Below are 20,887 nucleotides of genomic sequence, written 5' to 3'. Positions count from 1 at the left end.
TAGAACCATGTGAGCTTGCTCCTCAAGCTGTCTCTTCTCTTCTCTGCTGACAGTGGAGAATCTGTACACAGCCCTGCGGAACATCGACAGAAGCGAGATCATTAACATGCTGGAGGGCTCCGGCAGGCAGAGCCGCAACCTCAAACCAGACCGGCGGCACGGGGACCGGGACTATTCATTATCACCCTCCCAGATGAATGGTGAGTCTCCTGTGAGACCAGGCTGAGCTGGGGCCCTGCCTCCTAGGCCCCTTCCCAAGACACTTCATTTTCCCTAAGTCATCTCTCCCTCCTGTTGATGGGAGGGTTGTCAGCGATGAGCTCCTCCTACCAGGGAGAGTAGAGGCAAGTGAGAGAGACAGGTCAGGGCTGTCTGCCTCTGTGCCCACATGGGGAGCAGTTCCCAGGCCCTCACCACCAGCCCCCAGAATGAAGGTCCCAGAAGGGCCTGGCGTGGCAGGAAAGGATTTGAGTCTGGGAAGAAGTTGCCTAGGCCGTTGCCCTAGAATCTCCAAGCTTTCTGTTTCACAAGGCACGAGAGGACCTATGCCCTGGGTCCCTGTCTGCAGAATTTTTGTGGTTAGGAAGCAAGGCGCAGGGAGGCTCTGGCCCAGGGCCTAATGGGGATCAGTTGATGTTGTTTGAAATCCCACCGTGAACCCTCGGGACTAAGGGTGTTCTCTCCTTGAACCCAGTCTCTCTTCCTTGTCAACTCTCTCCCCTTTCCTCATCTCACCTGCTTCCCTGCACTCTTCAGTGTGGTTCAGCATGGCAGGGAGCCCCAGTGTGGCCCATCTCAAGGAGATGAAGCCCAGGAGGCCCTGACCTTTGCCACTGAGCTGTGTCTCAGGCCTGCACTCCACCCAAAGCAGTGCTAGAAGCAGGCACTTCCGTGAAGGAGCAGGCCTGGAGGTCCCAAACCTTTCTCTTTGTCCTCCCTCTCTCTGGCCAGTGGACATGAGCAGGGTCCCATTTTCTCCTCAGTCCAGTGTGGGGGCCCAGAAGCCTGCACATTAGGCCCTTTCTGTCTGCTGGCTCTCGTGTGGCAGAGACAGCTCCTCATCTTTAGAAGTTGGGTTAGATTCCAAGCTGCTTACTAACTAAAAATCTTGTCAACTGTGAGATGTGTCTTCTTCTGATGTCCCATACCTCACTGTGGACAGCTATGGGGTGACAGCAGTAGTTTTAAAGACTGTCCCTAGTCATGCACATATCGGATCCAAGGGCACCTGAGTCACGGCTTGGGGTGCCACCAGGAAGCAGGGAGTAGCCAGGGGCAGGTGAGTTCTAGACTAGACTGGACACAGGGCCTCCTTCTGTCAGGTGGGGCCTGTGCATGCCAAACCTCCCCCATTCTCTCTCTCATGTCCTGTGTCTCCTGAAACATGCTATGTGGCCCCAGCAGGCGTGGGGCTCATCTACTGATCATGTCCTGTCTCCTCTCTCTCTGCCTCTGACCTCATCCTGATGACTCATTTGCTTGTACTTCCTGTTCTCCACTGTCTCCACCTGGCCAAGTGGACAGAGCTGTCAGAGTTCACAAGTGCATGTCATAGAGGACTCCTAGCTCCACCCCACCCTACGCATCTCATGGCTGTCCCCATGGGCATCTGTTGCGTGTGCATGGCGTGTTGTCTGTGTTGCCTTGTGGTGGCTGCTGATGCGTACACTTCTCTCACTCTTCAGGTCCAGAGGGTTCCAGAACAGCCATCTACAGCTATGGGGATTGTAGCTGCCCTCTAGGAACCTGGTTGGAACCCTATGGGGAGCTCCTAAATAGGCCAGTTCCCCCTTTGCAGAAGGAAAAAGATGGGCAGCTGAGAACATCTGTAAGCTTTGGAACGTACAAGTGACCAAACACTGGAGCTTTGGGGTGTGACATGGGCTTCTTAATATTGCCTGTGTTATTTCAAGCAAATTAAATCCACAGATTATTTTAATGCCCTAAATTGAGTTAACATTCATGGGACTAGCAGACCCTTAGAATTTCCAGGGTCAGAAGGACTGATGTTGGCTCCAGTCAGACCAGAAGAGTGTTAATGTCTCAGCAGTCCCAAGTCCTTGAGTGGGACCAAGTCTGTATGTTCTGTGTCTGATGATAGGGCTCTGTTGTCATGGGCTAGCCCAACTGGCAAATATTTCTCAAGCATCAGATACATGTTAGACACCATTCTAGGCAGGGGAATGAAATCAGTTCTTAGGCAAGAAAACAAAACAAGATTCTGCCTTTGTGAAATCGTCCTTCTGTTATGAGCCCATGGATAATATGATGTGTGTGAGAATATATAATGTGTTATATGTGATATGGCCTCACAGTGATATGGGGATGAACAGGTCAGAATAAAGGAACTGAGTAGCAGGGTAGGATAGTTGTGTTTGAACAAAGACACAGAGATGATGAGGGAATGAGCCATATGTAAACAAGAAGGAAAGAACATTCCAGAAGGGTGGCATGCCTGGTGGATTCACAAATAGCGAGGAACCAGAGAGGCTGGGGCAGTAGGAGGTAGGGAGAGAGAAGGAGGGAGGCCTAAGGGGCACCAGGAAGCCAACCCCTAAGGACTGTCAGAGGAACATAGGGTTCTGTGGGGGGTGGAGCTTGAGCGACAGAATGACATCTTCAAAGGATTATTCTCCGCTTCGTTGAGTGTAGATGCTTCTGCACTTCTGGCTTCTCTGTGCAGCGTGCTGAACCCCGCCCCCGCACCCAAAAGCCCACAGATCTCCAGATCCCTAGACTCTGGACCCTGAAGGCATGTTGCCCTCAGAGGGGGCAAATATCATAAACTGATCCTTGGCCTGAATCTCTCCGCCTCCTAGGCATCAGGATTGGCTTGTGTATTGTTGTTGCACCCTCGTCCCTGTCCCCGGAAGCCTGTCCCACATTTATCCTTGCGGCCAGAAATGAAAGGATGCAGGGGATGCAAAGTGCAGGGATGAAGAGGCACCACCCTTCTCTGGGTGTCCTCTAACAGGGACACATGGTGCCTGTCCCGGTGCCAGCGAGCCCTACACGTTACCACGTCACCATCACCTCAGTTTCTGAGTGCTTTGCCACATTCCTCTGCTTGTTCTGAGGTCCCAGGGGCTCAGGTCAGTGCCTGCAGGAAGAGCGGGCGGGGCAGGGGTGGACTCTCCTCTCGTCACAGCCTTTCCCGACCTACATGCCTGCACTGTTGTGGGAAAGGAGACCTGGCCGAAAGGCCAGTTCTCCTCCGTCAGAGGGGACCACCCAGGCCTGTGGAATAAGCACAAAGAAAGAAAATGCCTGTAAGAAAAACAACAACAAAGAACAAAAATAACCCAAGGCTTCTAAAAATGAGACATTTCTTATAAGGAAAGAAAAAGCAGACCGTCTTGTATCCATCAGCTCCATCTGTCTTGATGAGACATATTTTGTCTAGTTGGAAACAAAACGTACTTATTTATATCAGCGTTCGATGATGCGGCTTAGTGAAGTGTGACTCCTGTCTGGGACCAGGTTACCTGGCCATAGCTTTTGTTGCCTACGGACATTGAACTAAGAGGATGATTTACTGCGTTTGAGTTAGTACAGACCCAGGACAATAACCTGCTAAAAAGAAAGGCCACCTAAGGCCACCTGGAGTCCCGCCCAGCTCTCACTCTACTCAGGAAGCCAAAGCAACATGATACAGGCAGGCATGATCTGTGGGCCAAGCCCTTCCCCAAGAGCCTCCTCCCTAGCCCTAAGAATGTTATGACGTCAGAGGAGCCACGAAAGTGGAAGGAAGAGGCACTTAACCCGGGCCCACTCTCTGTGCTCACATGGTGGGTCAAGAACAGCATGGAAGCGCTCATCAGCTGCCCCAACAAGAATCTCCTGGGCTGCCTCAAGCCCTCAGAAGTCCCGCCATCTGGTGCTGGAGGAGATGGGGACCACGTCTCCGAGATAGACAAGGGCTAGAAGTAGGCCACATCAGTCAACAAGGACCTGCTACAGAGAAAGGCCACCTGGAGTCACACCATCTTCTCAACTCAAGAAGCCAAAGCAAAGTAGTATAGGCACAGATGTCACTATGAGAGGACTCTGTCATTGGGGCCCTGAGGAACCCACTCAAAACTGGCAAGTAGATTAGGGTCCTCCTCCCACCATGAGAACCCTCTCCCTGCCCTGCAGAGACCTGCCCAGTAGGGTGGAAAGAAATCCCTATATGTTTTAGAAAAATAAAGAAGGAAGGAAGGAAGGAAGAAGAAGGGAAGGGAAATGAAGGGAAGGGAGAGAGGGAGGGAGGGAGGGAGGGAAGGAGGGAGAGGGAGGAAGAGAGGGAGGGAGGGAGGGAGGGAGAGAAAGAGAGGGAAAAAAGGAAGAAAGGAAAAAGGGAGAAAGGGAAGGAAGGAAGGAAGGGAGGGAGGGAGGGAGGGAGGGAGGGAGGAAGGAAGGAAGGAAGGAAGGAAGGAAGGGGGAGAGAGGGAGGAAGAAGGAAGGCCCTTGACTTCCTCTGTGCCAAGCCTTATTGTATGTGACTAAGATCTGATCTTCCCATGGTCAGACTTCAAATGCAAGACTTTTAGACCGGAAGATGAGCTGGCGACCCAAATAGGACAGGACAGCAAGAGTCCTAGAATGATGAGCATTTCTGAAACTTAGGTAGGACAGAAGTAGATCTTCCCAAGAGCTTTTCTGCCCCCTGACCTAGTGAGAGATCCCTCGTGCGGGGACCACAGCCCACACTGACAGTGGCGCCTACTCATGTCAGCTCTGCCGGTGCTGAGCTCCTCAGATCTAAGTCTGAAAACAGGAAACATCCTGAAGGCAGCAATGAACAGAAACTGTACGTGTGTCTTCTCCACTCACGCCTCATTTAGATGGAGTTTCCACTCAGACGAAGACCGTGGAAGCTTCAAGGTGGAAGAGTTACAGACGAGTGCCAGAGCCTCTGACTTTTGGGAGGCAGAAAACCTTTGCCCTGAGGTGCTGATGAGATTCCCAGGCTGACAGAATGACAGTAGATGACAATCTGTCTATGATGTTTATGATGTATGCTGCTTCTGGCCAAGTCGCAGGGATTAGACATGCCCCCCTTTACAACGATGCTGCCCAACACTAGAGCACCCTCTATGAGACCACAGTTTACAGGACTCTGGGCGTGAGGAGGTGAGAGTCAGTGGTCCATAAGACACAAACGGAGAGAGTTGATGTCCAGATTCAGCTTTAACTGCCTTTCTAGGGAAACCCAGGTAGTCTCCCTGGGTTAAGGGGAGGCTGCTGAGGTCGCGGAATCCAAAGCAGCTATACTCCCCAAGTTAGCAGGCAAGGAAAGAAACATCTAACAAGAATCAGAAGGCAGCTGGGCAGTGGTGGTACGTGCCTTAAATCCCAACACCTGGGAGGCAGAGGCAGATGGGTCTCTATGAGTTCGAGACCAGCCTGGTTTACAAAGAGAGTTCTGGGACAGCCAGGGCTACAGGGAGAAACCCTGTCTCAAAATAACCAGAGAGAGAAAGAGAGGGAGTCAAAACAGTAGAGTCCTTTGGAAGTCACCACACACTTCAGCTGAGTATTGAACAGATATTCCCAATGACTAGCCTGGCCATTCAGACATTAGTTACAGAAGGATCACACTTCAGGAAATGGGAATAATTAACCGGAGTTTGAGCAACACCTAAGACCTGCCTAAGAAATGCCAAAAGCAAAATGCAATTGTATCAAACTGCTTTCCTAAGAAACTGCTTAACAGGACAACTGCCAAGGATATGCAGAGCAAGGAAAACATCCAGCACCCTAAAAGGTAAAATTACCAGTGTCTGGCAGCTAATTAAAGATGATCAGACACCAGAAGCAAGAAAACTGACTCAGTAATGGGCAGAAGAAGAAGGATGGGAACAGATGCGGGAACAAAGATGGCAGGACAGTCAGAACAGCTGTGATTCCTATTCAGAGCACGGCACCAGGTGGAATTCAGCAGTACAGCATTTGCCTCGCTACATAAAGAAGGCTCTGTCGACAGACGCCCTCCAAGTTGAAATACAGGAGGAAGAGAAAAGATGTAAAACTCATCAGTGCCCAAAAGTGTGTGTGTGTGCATGTGTGTGTGTGTGTGTACATATATGTGCTGAACATATTCTGATTTGGTGGAAATTATAAACATGTTGATATAATAGTATCATGGACTCCATATACAGGAAGCATTTTAACAATTATATTGAGGTATGCAATAAGCAAATTGGTCAAAAGTAGGGCATGAAAGGGAACTCCGCACAAGGAAGCAAAAATAAGCATTGTAGACTCAGAGGAAACAGTAAAAGCAAGAAACCAATGAGTACGAAGCAAAACACCATCAAAGAAGAATGAGCAGACATGGCTTGGAGGAAGGTTAGAAAGTTTACCTAGAATGTGCGAGACTTGGGGTCGCTCTCTGGTGGTGACAGAGGGGACAGAGGAGGGGAGTGAGAAAAGAAGGGGAATAGAGAGGAGGAAGAAGATGAAAAAGTAATATTAGCAGCAATGTCTTCGATACCAGCACCCAAGAGGCAGTGGCAAGCAGACCTCAGTGTGCTTAAGGCCAGTTTGGTCTATGTAGCAAGTGCCAGGGCTACGTGGTTGAGACTCTGTCTTAGAAGAAGAGGAAGAGAGGAAAGTTCAACACCAATATGAGCTGCATAGCAGTTGGAAGCCAACCTGAGCTGTATAGTAAGGGGGGGAATCCCAGTGAAGCAAGCATGCCTGTAATCTTAGCATTCAATCGGGGAGACGGAAAGGTAGTGCTTTTCAGCACAGCTTGATCTATATAGCAAATTTCAGGTTAGCCATGTACAGGAGACCCTGTCTCAAAATAAAATTAGAAACTAAATTAAACAAAAAAATAAATTCTTCCAGACGTGTAAAAGCTGAAAAGTATTTACCAGGAGACCCATGTTACAATAAAAGAGAACCTGAATTGAATTTGTGTGTGTGTGTGTGTGTGTGTGTGTGTGTGTGTGTGGCATTTACCAGCCCTTTAGCACAATTCCTGGCATGGAACCAGATCCTGGTGTATGTATATGCTTTGGCTGAGGATAAGTGGGGACAGAGCTGCAGAGGCCATGGGAGAGCCGGTGCCTGGTGCCGGAGCTGAGAGCAAGGCAGGCTAGGTCAGAAAGAATAAGAATGGAGATCAGAGAATGAACATAAAAGCCTGGTTTAGGGATTGTGGGTACTGGGAAGGGGCTGGCTGATTGAAGGGTTTGGGCTTAGAGGACCAGATAATGAAAGGTCCCTAGAAATAACATAGCCCCTCTCCATTGCACACGTACGCACACGCACGTGCACACACACACACACACACACACACACACACTTTGTTTACCCTGGATCTTTAACAACTGTAGGCACACGCCGGTTCCCTGGCTCCTCAGACACACTGTACCAGACAGACAAGTTTGTCTGTAGATTGGCACTTACTCTCCTGGGCACAAAGGGACCTCCCTGTGACTCCTGGATGTGGGAGGATTGAAGCAGCTCTGACATCCACCCAGCACACAAATCCCCCATGTGCAGCGGCCATGCTTCTCAACCCAGTCACAGTCGCTTCTGAACACCAGAGAGCCAGCATCCAAGCCATCCAGACACCACCAAGAGCACGTTTCCCAAGCAAGGGGCAGGAATGGGAGCAGGCTGCAGATTCCAGGCTGTGCCAGGTCCCTGCTGAGCCAGAGCTGGGTGGATAGCTCAGGGCCTATGGAGGAAGCCCTGCGGGCAGGTGTACTGGAACCCACGGTGCCCTCTGACCTTGCGCCATTTTTGACCCCTTAGAACCCTCACCTGTGCCACTGTAGATCATTCAGAGTTTGTGGAACCAATATGCACCTTGAGGAAAAGTCACTTCATGCCTATCCAGAAGCCTGTTTCCCACTTGACCACCGCACTGAGGTCTGTGGATGTTCAGTGTACCCTGTCAGACCCCCTCCAGGGCAGCCTCGTTACTGACCCTGATCCTGGGTGGGCTGCACTCTCCCCCCCAAGGTACATTCCTAACAGGACTCGGAAGACTGAGCCTAGATCATCCTTGACTCCGCCAGCCACGGAGACTGGGGCTTTCGTGTGATCGATCCGGACAGATCAGAGCACAAGTCCTTTGGCTAAAGCCTCCCTTATCTAGTGCTCAGAGCTGGATAAGAACGAATTTCAATCACGTTTCTTTGCCCTCCAGCAAAGGAGCCCCCTTCTCTACCCTCACCCCTTGGCTGCCCCCATCCAGCTCAGAGCCTCGTTTCTCTTGCCAGGGTGTCCCGGCATTAGCCACAAGGCCTGAGCTTTGGACTTGGAGCTTGGAAAGCCCCTGCCCTGAATGTGCATGCCTGTCTGTGGCCGTGCCTGTGTGTAAGTGTGTGTGGTCCTGCACGTGAGTGTGTGTGACAAAAATCGCTTCTGGAGCATGTTGCCCTCTGTCTGCCCTTCCAGGTTACTCCTCGCTGCAGGACGAGCTGCTGTCCCCCGCCTCCCTGCACTACGCACTTCCCTCTCCGCTGTGTGCAGACCAGTACTGGAACGAAGTGGCTGTCATAGACGCCATCCCCCTGGCGGCCACGGAGCATGACACCATGCTGGAGATGTCTGACATGCAGGTGTGGTCTGCGGGCCTCACCCCATCCCTGGTCACTGCTGAGGACTCCTCCCTGGAGTGCAGCAAGGCCGAGGACTCTGACGCCACGCAAGAGTGGAAGTTGGAGGGGGCACTCTCAGAGGAACCACAGGGCCCGGAGCTGGGCTCTCAGGAGCTGGTGGAGGACGACACAGTGGATTCAGATGCCACAAATGGCCTGGCTGATTTGCTAGGTCAGGAGGAAGGTCAGAGGTCAGAAAAGAAGAGGCAGGAGGTCTCAGGCACAGAGCAGGACACAGAGACTGAGGTGTCTCTTGTTTCAGGCCAGCAGCGAGTTCACGCCCGAATCACAGACTCACCCTCAGTGAGGCAGGTGCTGGACAGAAGCCAGGCCAGGTAAGGGCTGGTCAATGGGTCCCTCTGTCTTCCTGGGCTTTGGGTCTGACCATTCCTGGTGCTGGGCTTGGATGCTGCCACTCATGCTGTATTCTAAATGCCCGGTGGCAAATAAACACAAATGCCTCTGAAGCCACCACTATCGGGAAGAAGCCGTGACCCACAAAGGCCAGTTAGTTCCCTGCCAGTTGTGCCCAGCAGGAGAAATGCAGAGGATCTGGGACATGTGCCTAGGAGATGCACTGTTGGACGTGTGGCTACACCATGGCACGGGGGCTCAGCGCTTCTGGATTCCTGGCACCATAGAGCACTCCCATATCTCTGTGGGACAGAGCCCAGCACTGTGCTAAGTGTAGACAAAGGCTTGGAGCTGGCAGAGGAAATACAGGTGTGAGGCGAGTGTCCCTTCCTGTCCTGGTGTTGAGGCCCTTTTCTTTGAGGTCACTTTGCTTATGAGGTCTTCCTAATTGGCTCAGCGTTAACCCCAGGGAGCCGCCGTGTCCTCCTCACTGTCCTGAGGCCTCCAGGGGCCATCCCTGAGGAGCTCCCAGAGGAACCATTTTTCCTCCCACAATGGTTTACATGAGGAAATGGCAGATAATTCATTTTAGCTCCTAAAGAAAACCTTTGATTAGTGGGGAGACTTCGACGGACTGAGCCTGTGAGGATCACACCCAGCACTTCCTGTCTGCTGGCCTCTGCTCTGTTAGAGCGGCTGGCTCCCTGAAGGCGGGCTCTGACCCGGCTGGATCATTTCCTGGCTGTGTGGCCTTTTTCAGCCATCCAGTGTGGACCGGTCCATCTCACTCACTTACCCATGGGTACCGAGCATTCACCGTGTGCCAGGGAAGAAATCAGGGAAATGTCTGCCTGCAGGAATGTTCTAGCAGGGAGACTGGCAGGGAACAAGATAATGTCAATCAAGCCAGCGCTAAAGCTGGCCTTTGAAGTCTCCGTGGCTTCATAATCATGGTTTCCAAACGCATGGCTTCTACCGGCGGCCGTGGAGCAAATAAACAGCAGCTGCGGTGAACACGCGCAGGTGTTTCTTGGTGTTCCCTCAACAGTGCAGTATAGCAACCATTTACCCAGCATTTCCCTCCTGTTGGGAATTATAAGTCGTCTCGGGTGACCTAAAGCATGGAAGAGGGTGTGTGTGTGCTCCATGCCGTCTCATAGCGTTTCACATAGGAAACTTGAGCATCCATGCGCTTAGGTATCCTGCGGGTCACAGAACCAGCTCCTCTTGGGTAGTAAGATTAACTACAACTAAAACTGAAATTTTGGTAGCTAGGGAGATGACTCAACGTGTAAGAGCCATTCGCACCAGCATGAGGACCAGAGTTTGACTCCCCAGAACCCACATAAATGTTGGGTGTAATTCTAGCCCCGGAAGGTGGAAACTTGGGGATCCCGCAGCAAGCTGGCTAGCTAAACTGGCCATATCAGCAAACTGAGTATGACTGAGAAACCTTGCCTCAGTTAATACGGTGGAAGAGCAAGGGAAGATGGTTCCTAATACCAGTCTCGGGCCTCTAGCAGGCACATGCACACACATACATATGTGAGCACCCATACACGCATGCGTATGTATAGGCACACACGCATAACATATATGCACGAAAATGGGAAAAACAGAAAAATTTAAATAAAAAGTAATAATAACCGACAAATAGAAATCTTCCTGGATAATTACAAGTGGTAAATGGAAAAGCAAAGCATGAAAGTGGGGTACAAAGTGTGTGTGGGGGGGGAGGAACGTGGTTGAAATTGTAGATAAGGTGACAGAATAAGAAGCCTGCAAAGAACAGAAGGGGGAGCCGCGTGTGTACTGGAGCCGAGTGCCCATCAGGGCATAGGCTGTGAGTCGAGTGCCCATCAGAGCATAGGCTGTGAGGTCTACTGCAATGTTCCGGAGCATGGCTGTGCCTGTGTGAGGGGGCAAAGGACACGACAGGCTGTATCCTAGCTGAGCCAAGGTTCAGGGGAATATGGGGTATATCTGAGAGCTGAGCCTGAAGGTGAACCATTATCCTTTCTCTCTCCCTGGCCATCTATCACCTGTCCCGGACCCTAGAACCCTGGACTGGGATAAACAGGGCTCCACAGCGCCCCATCCGCAAGAAGCTGCACAAACCTCCTGGCAAGAGGAGGTCACACAAGGCCGGCACTCAATCCAGAGAAAGATCACCACTGTCCAAGGGCTGGAGCCTGGCACACATCAGGAATATGAGCAGGTGTCTACGAGAGAGCATGTGCAGAGGGGGCCACCTGAGACCGATAGCCCCCAGGCTGCCAAGGAGCCAAGCCTGTGGGCATCTGAGAGCACCTTCTCTCAGGTGAGCGCACCTCCTTATTCTTTTATTTGTTTACTTTTTATTTAGGGTGGAGATGTGCTTCCCTGTACATGTGTACACGTGATGTAGCGGTAGGTACGTGTGCCACATCATGTATGTAGAGGTCAGAAGATAACGTTTTAAGAGTCAGTCTTCTCTCCTTCCACCTTTACAAGAGTCCTGGCGATAGAACTCAAGTTACCAAGCTGGCACAGCACACACATTTACCTGCTGAGTGCCCTCACGGTTCCTCCTGTTCCTTCTAGCTTTTAGAAGCTCATGATTCGGGCCCTAACCCAGGCATGTTTACTGGTGGTGCCCTCGCTCTCTGTCCTTTCACGCTCTTGACATTTCCTCTAGAAGAGAAGGGCTCATGCACCAGTTACCACCCATCCTACAGCTGCACGGCATCCAATGCTCACTCTCTTGACTGTTGACGTCAAAGTGACCAGGCAGCTTGCCGTAGGCCTCGCTTGTCCAGAGGGATAATAGAAATTTCTGGGTGACACAAAGCCGTGGTTTTGTTTGTTTGCTGTGTTTTGTCTCGTGCTCATGTTTTGGTTTGGAAGCACTATGTAGCCTGGGGTGCCTCAGCCTCCCAAGTGCTGAGACCGCGGGTGTGTACCCCGACTCCTGGCTATGTCCACCCCACTCTAGAGAGAACCTGGGGCTGAGAGAACCATGTGCTAAGAACTCCAGTGGCCACATAGGAGCCACTCTTTCAGCTCTGGGCGACCATGCTCCAGCTGCTGTCTTTTCAGGACCTCAGTGTCCCGGTTGGTGGCAGAAACAGAGACTGGACTACCTCCAGCATTCACCTGGCCCTGATTTCTCTGACTCTGGGTGGATTCTGGGTTCTCAAGTGGCAGGGTAGCAATAACTCCCTTCTCCCCAGCTCCTGTCATTCAGAGCTCTCTCTCTCTCTAGCCTTCCGACCTCCTCCTGTCTCTCTCTTAACCCCTCCTTCCCATTCTCTTTGATTTTTACCTTTTTTTTGTCTTGTCTCACCCCCTCCCCTTCTCCACTCTCAGGTCCCAAAGCTACCCAGTCATAACCAGTCTTTTCTTATCTACACCAACAACCTTACCCTCTCTCCTCCCCACATACTATTTTGAACAAATTCCAGGCATCTTTTGAACATAGGCCTTCTGATTTGTTCTTGCTGAGTTTGCATTGCCAATCTGGAACGGGTATTTATAGCATGCACGTGACCCGTGGGCTCATTTTACCCAGTACAGTATCCTCAGCCAGCATCACGTTTCCCCAGTCCACCTTCCCTTGTTCCCGCCTTTGCTCCTCTCTTTTCTTCCCCCTGCCAGAGCACCTTCAGGAACTCCAAAGACAGTTTGGTTCACCCGTGTTTCTGAGATGCTGCTCACACTGCTAGGAATCACATGGAGTTTGAGTTAGAAAGCCTGCCTGCCAAGTGTGTGCACTGCTCCAGGCTAGGCAGCCTGTCGGTCTTTAAACAGGCCCCGCCCCCCAGCGCATTCCTTCCCTACTAGCTGTCCCTGGCCACCTGCTCCTGTTTCTCCCAAGAACGACATCTCTGCCCAAACACAGCTGATGGTCACTGGGACGGCTCTGAATCCCCAGGGGGAAAGCCAGGCACAGTCTTTAGTGTTGCTTCATCTGCTCCCTTGGAGGAGAGACGCTGAGGAGCAGAGAGTATCGTAGGAGAATGCTTCTAGGTATCAACCGTCCATCCGACTCCTGCATCATAAGGGAGCAAAGCATAAACAAGCAACTAAGGGCTTTCTTCAGGCTCCCACGGTGAACTGGAGCTGGGCGTATCCAGATCTCTCGGTTCCTCGTCCCACACTCTTGTGGCCAGCATGAGCGCACGGGGCCACATGCCCAGCTTAGAAATGGAGATGCCATTGCCTCGCTGTTGTGGGAACCACTGGTTACTTCCAGAGGTGTCTGACGGGCCCCAGGGATATGATGATGAACCCATCGAAGGAAATAGTTTTCAAACTCCTATTTCCTAGCACTTTCATTAATCCTTTCTGTCATTTGGGATTCGTAGACCTCGAAATGACTATAACCTTATGAAGTTCTTATAAAGTTCTCTGAGGAACAGGGTGGAAATAGGAGATATCCAAAGTTGAACTGGTGTGTGCCTGTGTGTGTGTGTGTGTGTGTGTGTGTGTGTGTGGTCTGTGTGTCTGTGTGTAGTCATGAGTGTGCATGCTAGGATCAATCACACAGGGCTTCAGGCATAGTCCACAAACCATCCCATCACTGTTACATTCCACCATTATCCTCCCAGCCTAGATTCTTCTTAGCTCAGCTATAATGAAATGTTTCCTTCAGCCTGCGGTGTTTTTTTTGTTTTTTTGTTTTGTATGGGGATTTGATATTTCCAAGCATTTTCCTACTGGAGCGAAGCCGTTCGGGGGTGATAGAATTGGGAAACCTCTTCCATTTACTTAACCTTTTCACATAGACACATTGCTGTCACCAGCTTCACCCCTGTCCTTCAGCCAAAATGAGAAGGATGGTGACCGTGTGAACTGGCTGGTCTCTAGAGGGCAGAGCGCACCACAGTAGTGTGCGCCCCTGTTCCTCACGGTGGCTGTGTTCACCAAGCACTGTAGGAGCCCGCCAGCATTCCCAAGAGCAGCGAGGAAAGCACAGTGAGCCTTGTTCCATGAGTGAGGAAACCGAGGCACAGAAGGTCACTGACTTTCCCGAGCCCCCGCCGTGGTGACCTGTAACAGGAGTGTGCCGTGTCCCGGGGTAGGCCAGTGCTCAGAGGAGAGTAGCCTGATCTAGAACGGGAGGTCCTCAGGGCCTGCTGTGACTGAGTGTGCGAGGTGATTCTCCAAGCACAAGCGTTGCTAGGAGTGGTTTCTCTTCTGTGGGCATCTCCACTCCAGCCTGAGAAGAGCCTTTGAGATGGGCCAGTGCCATGCCAAAGGCCTTCAGGGCTGACAGGAATGATGGCCTGGCTTCCCAGTGGCCCAGCACCTCTTCCCTTGACTGGGTCTGAACAAGTTGCTCACCCTTAGGGTAGTTTTTAAACAAATGTTTAGCTTTCCTGGCCTATACTCTCTCAACACAGAAACAGCTACCCATGGAGACACAAAAGTAGCCGCATTCTTGGGGCACCTTGACTTATGGAATCCCTCTGGCTCCCAAAGGCAAGCCTAGTTTCCCTCTCCGTGGTGACTCTGCCATGCGCTTCCGAGCCCCGGACACGGCACCTGTTTTCCCACTTCATCCCCGTTGGACAGCAGCAGCTGCCTTGAGAGCTAAAATTATAGAAGGCTGACGTCCTCCGGGTGTGAGGAGAGATCCCAGGCTGTTTGGCAGGAAGGACACTTGGGTCATGCTGTCCCAGCTAAGAGAGGCACTCGGGAGAGATTGTTCGGTCTCCTGTTTAGAATAAGGGATAAAGAGCAAAGAGAGGCAGAGACAGAACGGAAGGGGTTGCTGGGGGCCTCGGGAGTCCAAGAGGAGAATGAGAAATTGGATCTCCACAGCAGCTGGGCCCCTGGTGTCCCTGGTCCCTGGAGGGCCAGGCTGGTGAGGAGAGGGAAGAGAGGAGGATGTGGACCTTCATCACCCAGCTCCTGGTCACTCTGGTACTGCTGGGCTTCTTCCTAGTCAGCTGTCAGAATGTGATGCACATTGTCAAGGGCTCCCTGTGCTTTGTGCTGAAGCACATTCACCAGGAGCTGGACAAGGAGCTGGGGGAGAGCGAGGGCCTGAGCGACGACGAGGAGACCATCTCCACCAGAGTGGTCCGCCGAAGGGTCTTCCTGAAGGTAACACCAGGCAAGCGGCAGGACGGGGGCTGGACCTAGGGTGCGGCAGGACAGTCGGCGGGGACTCTCTAAGGCGTGCACAGGATGAAGCTGAGAGAATGCTGACTCAAACCAGGAGATATGACAAGCAGATAAGACCAGGAAGACCTCTTTGCGTTCTGTGCTGGGAACCACAGGTGCTTATGGTGCCCGCTCAGAACCACCCCAGTGCCCAGCCTTAAGTAGTAGAGACACTCCGCTCTGGGGCTTAGGACTTCTGCTCTTATTCCGTTTCTATTGCCAACTTTGGAATTCAAGTCACCTCCAGGGCAGTGATATCCGGGACATTCTCTCCCATACTTCTCTTGGGGGCCTTTGGGAACTTTCATAATCACCCTGTATTACTGCCATTGCAATATCAAGCACACAGAGCTCTTGGGAGCTCTGGCCCCAGCCTGTCTCAGGGCTCATGGCCCCACAGGGTGCTGCAACGCCGTGGGAGCCCCTGTTTGTCTGGGGCTACTTGCTGAGCTCAGGGCTTCACTGGACACGGCTGTTGCTGCCGCAGCTTTTCTAGTTCCTCATCTCCTGCTTTTCTTCAAAAAATCCAACTTACCAATCTGGGTCTTTCCCTTCTTCTGACTCCAGGGGGATGAGCTCCAGAATATTCCAGGAGAGCAGGTGACGGAGGAACAATTCACAGACGAACAGGGCAACATTGTCACCAAGAAGGTGAGTGTGGAGCCTCTAAGTTGGGGAGGAACTGATGGGACTGGAAGCTGAAAGAGAGGGGGACTCAGTGTACACCTGCTTCTTACTGCTGCCCTGATGGGGTAGGCAGGCTGTGGCCCGACACCTCCGTGATTCGGGGTAACTCAGGAGAGCTGAGACCTTCAGGTCCCCTGCAGTCAGGACATTGGGGGCCTTGTAACCTCAAAGCTCTACTCAGCGTGAATAGTTCCAGCTTTCCTATTCCAGAAGGATCCGCTCCCGTGAATACAGCCCGAGGCCCGTGAGGTCGGCCCTGAGATGAGCTGTCGGAGAACAAGGAGCTGGTCCCAAGGCCTCCCTCAGCAGCAAGGCTGTAGAAACTCACTGAGCTGATGGCATGCATCAGTCTGCATGATAGGTTCGCATTGCCCAGCAAGCATTGCCCCATAAGGCAAAGGAAGAAAGCAGGAGAGGGTGCATGTGTGTTTTACTAGGGCTGCCACTCACATAGGGGGCCACAGCCCCGGTCTGTCCTGACCCCTTCCTAAGGGCCTGAGCCATGTTTTATGTTCATCTCCCATTCTGGATACACGAGTATAGAGCAGGTGAGCAAGGCAGCCACATAGAGAAGAAAAGGCTGCCTGTGCCCTTAGGCACTGGACAGATACGATGGGCCAGCACCAGCTTCTAGCCTAAGAAACAGAGTAGAATGTGGGAGGCTGAGGAGGCATTACAAGTGGCCAAGCCAGCAGTTGAGGAAACATGCCCACGGTACCCACTCCTCACATTCAAACTCCCCTAACGGTCTCCTTAAATGACAGCAGAGAAAGGCTTCTTCTTGGACCCCGATGGACAAGGGACAAGAGGCCATTGCTTCTTCTCCTGATGTCACCGCCAGGGCCTCACACTGTGTCCTGGTGGTTTGACCAGCCCTCCTTCTCTCTCCCTCTCTTTCAGATCATTCGCAAAGTCGTTCGGCAGGTAGACTCCTCCGGTGCCGTCGACACCCAGCAGCACGAGGAGGTGATTGTTGAGGGGCCCCTAGTGGACCCTGGGGATCTGGAAGCTGATATTGAGTCCTTTAGGAAACTCAGTAAGGTACTGAGAAGCTGCAGGCCCCCTGGCGGCCGCAGCAAGCTCACCTCTACCACACCTCTACTTTGCTCCCGTCTGCACGTGCTGCCCTCTGGTTACCTTTCCGGTGGACAGTGTCCCCAGCTCCTCCTCCTCCTCACTGTCCCTTTCCCTCATCTGCCTGTGTGATTCCTTCTTTCTTCTGTCTCTGATGCTGTCTCCAGGTGGAGCTAAGAGGGAGTGGACTACAGCCGGACCTGCTAGAGGGCAGGAAGGGGGCTCAGATAGTGAAGCGGGCCAGCCTGAAAAGGGGCAAACAGTGATCTCTCCTCGAGTAGCCCCTTGGGAGGTAACAGCGGCTTTCTTGTCGTTCCCTGGCATGGTCTCTGATGAAGTAACTGCTTGCTTCCTCACCCTCCCCAGCCCATTCCTTGCATTAGCACAACTGAGCGTCACAACCCGACTCTCAGATTCCCAGGCCCCAAACTAGTCTCTGCTCCCCACCCCCAACTTCCTCCTCAAGCAGATGCATCTCGTTTGACACAGGTCTGCAGGAGAGTACACACATTCAGGGGCTCAGTTTGATTTTGCTTGTTTGTATTTTCTTTTGTCTTCTTTTGGCTGTGTTAGGGATGGAGCCCAGAGTCTCATGGATTCTAGGTATGGATTCTGCCTTTGAACCACATCTTCAACCCCTATACAATTTATTTTTAAATAGGGCCTCTCTAGAGAGCCCTGGGACTTGCTGCGTTGACCAGGTTGGCCTCTAACCCAAAGAGCTCCAGTTACCTCTGTGCTGGAATTAAAGGCACGTGCCACCACTCCTGAATAATTTTTTAAATAGCGCTTTAAAGTGTGAACAACCTTGGTATTCCTCTTAGAAACCAAGCAGCGGGCTCTAGGGTTGGTGACCAGGACACTGCAGAGCACAGGGCTCACTGTCAAGCCTGAGGGGTGCCTCACTGTGTGTGGCCAGAAAATATACCAGGTCAAAATTAAGGCCCGCTGGCATCCTAGCCTGCCGTAGTTTTAATTCTCTCCTGCTCTGTGAACAAGGGAGTGAAGGCCACTCCCTTGATGTCTAAGAAGAAGCTAACAGATCCAAGGTGTGGGTGGGATTCTCTGAAAGTCAAGAGGGTCTTCGTGGCTAGGGGCTGCGCTACTGTGTGATGGGCATGGCAGTGGGCCAAGGAGGGGTGGGCCAGGATATGAAACGAAGCTCTCCAGCAGGCGGCAGTACTGAGAGCTTTGGCAGCCAGCTCTGACCTTACCCTCCCTGAGGGGTCCTGTACTGAGCTGCCCCGAGGCCCTTCATTGTGCTCAGCTCGGTGCAGCTCAGTACAAGACGCGTCGGGGTGGGAGACAGCGGGGAGCAAGGAAGCATCACAGCCCCCTCCCCCTATGCACAGCACCAGCTGGGGTGTTGCCCCCAGAGCTCTCAGGGCCCGACTCCAGAGCCAAGCAGCAAGCCATCGCTGGTTTTTTTGCATTCGGCATAAGGCAGGGCCCGTGCTGCCTCGGGGGCAGCAGAAGTGCTGACTGGGTGCTTCCCAACATATCTCAGCACTTGGGCAAAAACGGGGATTGGCAGAGCTGATAGGAGAGTAAAATTAGCCCTGACTCCTCAGCAGCTTTAAGGAGGTCACAGCGTTAACCCTGGCACTGCCAGGAGGGTCCTGCCCAGCTGTTGACTCAGAGGCCAGGATTAGCTCTGCTTTGAGCTTCTCTCTGACTCAGATTTTACCAGTGCCCTGAACGAGGAGGTAGGTAGCATGAAGGTGGGCCGAAGGGCAGAGAGGAACTAGGATGTTTTCGTTAATTTGTTATAGTTGATCTACAACAGCGTCAATACCACAGAGAGAGAGAGAGAGAGAGAGAGAGAGAGAGAGAGAGAGAGAGAGAGAGAGAGAGAGAGAGAAGGTTACCCAGCAGACCTCATGAGCTTAGGGGTCAGGAATTTTGAGCAGCCTAATTCTGAGACAGTGCTGAGCCCTCCACCATCAAAAGGCGAAGGAAGGAAGGAAGGAAGGAAGGAAGGAAGGAAGGAAGGAAGGAAGGAAGGAAGGAAGGGCCGTGACCAGGGTAGTAACGCTTGCAGAAGCGAGTGAGGCAGCTCCTGCCCACGTCCGCCCCTGGGGCTGGAAAGCAGCAGCTAGTGAAGGGTCTTCAGCCTCTGTTCCTATCACGTACTGACCTCACCTCATGAGCAGTCCAGCCAGTCCTCGTTATCCCCCTCCTGATTTGCCCACTCACTGAAAGTCACTCGAAATCCGAAGCCAGCCCTGGGTGCTTCTGGGATCAGTCATTCGCAGACACACAGACAAGGGTGACCACGGAGTGACTGGCATGTGCACTTCCCAGCTCCACCTTGCTGGAGTTCTTGTACTGCCCTTCCTTGTCCGTCTGTCTAGTGCCACGGCACGTTTCCATGCTCTCTGCTGGTTACCTTGCTGTTTTTGTTGACGTTCTGTCTGTCCAGGGAAGCAGAGTTTTAAAGCCTCCTGGGGGCTCTGGTGTTAGGGGAGATGAGGACAGTGTGAGAGACTGAGCCAGGCACATGCAGTCTCGCAGCCTCCCACAGAAATATGCATACGACCGTCAATACGCATTTGGGGATAGAGTCATTGGTTGGGGAAAATGTGGCCAGAGAACGCCGAGAAACTCGCCTTGTGTTTCCCTGGGAGCAGTTACTTGGTAGTCACTGTTCATCCTTCATATGTTCATGCGGTCCATCCCATGTTTATGCTTTATGAACCAGGACTACTGTGAATACCGGGAAGCATCTAATTTGTTTCTAAGCATGAAAGCTAGCCTTGGAATCTAGATTCGAGGCCTGGCTGCCCCCTGTTCCCACACTGTATAAGCTTAAGACGCTCATATCCCCAACCTCAAACTCCTCAAGGAGAGATGAAACAGTCTCTTCCGAATATGTGTTATATATCAATAAAAAGTACGTACGGAACTGGGTGTGGCTCCATGACAGAGTGCATGCTCGTGCCAGAGACCCCAGGTCCCAGCCACAGCACGGGTGTGGCAAGGGTACAATAATTAACCACGAGAGGTGCTGTGTCCAGAGGAGTCAACAAAGGTATATGTACTCTGGCATTCAATTAGTGGCAAATTTTTATTTGCAGTGTGACTCAGGGCAAGCCAACTGACCTCTCTCGGCCTCAACATTTCTACCCACACGTAGCAACGATGCCAGTTATTTCCTTGTAGACCTGCTGTGTGGCAAGGAATGTGCTTAGTTTTGTGAAGGGACTTCACAAAGTGTGAGGCTCAACAGTACCCTTTCGCAGAGTGTCGTCCACACCCCCTCCTAAAGCCACCCGGGGTCTAGCTAGCAGGTACGAGACCGGGCTTCTACTCTCTGCTGCAGTGTGATTATCGTGCATACGGAAGGTTGAGTTCTGATCACTGATTTTGATCCTTCTCCTTAAACTTCCCTCGAGTCCAATAGCATGGCTCTAAGTATCAGATCTAAAAAGCGGCTGAAATGGAGGACAGTCAACTGTTTAGACAGGTCGAACACCCACTGGGAGGACTCTGCACCCTGGTAAGCAGTGTGTGGCTGAGCCTTGTTCTGATCCTACCTGCTGCCCCCTGTGTTGGAAAGGCCTCCGCCTCTGAGCTCTAGAGAGTGAAGAAGCAGGCAGAAGAAGCTAGCAAGTTGTTAGTCAAGGCTCAGGGCACAGAGCAAGCGGCATGTGGCAGGGTTTGTACTGTGCTTAAGTGTTAAGGTGCCAGGACCGTTGAGGAGACTGGCTCGCAGGCAGTGATGTAGCTGGGGGGGGGGGGGGTCCCACAAGCCTTGAAAGGGTCCTGGCTCTTGATACCCTCTGCACGTGCATGGCTGTGCCTTGCAGGATTCTCCAAGGTGCTGAGGGAGGAGAAAGCCCGTGCCTCTCTGTTTTCTTTTTATGTAACACTTTCCATGCAAACATAGTTCCAGGATTTAAACTAGCTCTGACAATTGTAAAGTTAATCTGTCTTAGTGAGAGGAAGTGGGGAGGCATGCTTTGTTTTGCTTTATTTCAAGCTAGAATCTGTTCTCCTATCCAGCCGCCTCAAGGACT

General features: G+C 52.1%; 1 protein-coding gene across 9 annotated transcripts in view; it reads left to right on the top strand.

Annotated features, from left to right (window-relative positions):
- Ank1 (ankyrin 1) overlaps nucleotides 1-20,887 on the top strand; it is a 178,199-nt gene that overhangs the window by 154,788 nt on the left and 2,524 nt on the right. For 2 of the 9 annotated variants that reach the window (XM_038328929.1, XM_038328931.1), the window contains exons 38-44: nucleotides 54-200; nucleotides 8,401-8,938; nucleotides 11,016-11,277; nucleotides 14,825-14,828; nucleotides 15,670-15,758; nucleotides 16,695-16,760; nucleotides 17,036-17,134. In XM_038328929.1, coding sequence (XP_038184857.1) covers nucleotides 54-200; nucleotides 8,401-8,938; nucleotides 11,016-11,277; nucleotides 14,825-14,828; nucleotides 15,670-15,758; nucleotides 16,695-16,760; nucleotides 17,036-17,134 — 1,205 coding nt within the window. Of the gene's footprint in view, nucleotides 1-53; nucleotides 201-8,400; nucleotides 8,939-11,015; nucleotides 11,282-14,824; nucleotides 15,048-15,669; nucleotides 15,759-16,694; nucleotides 16,836-17,035; nucleotides 17,135-20,887 lie in introns of those variants that run through there. The other 7 variants (XM_038328934.1, XM_038328933.1, XM_038328935.1 and 4 more) reach the window with 7 other exon arrangements.

This window comes from Arvicola amphibius, chromosome 4 (genome assembly GCF_903992535.2).
Source record: "Arvicola amphibius chromosome 4, mArvAmp1.2, whole genome shotgun sequence".
In the NCBI taxonomy this organism is placed as follows: Eukaryota; Metazoa; Chordata; class Mammalia; order Rodentia; family Cricetidae; genus Arvicola; species Arvicola amphibius.
Note: the sequence above shows the minus strand (reverse complement) of the source record. Positions and strands in the feature narration are given on the sequence as shown.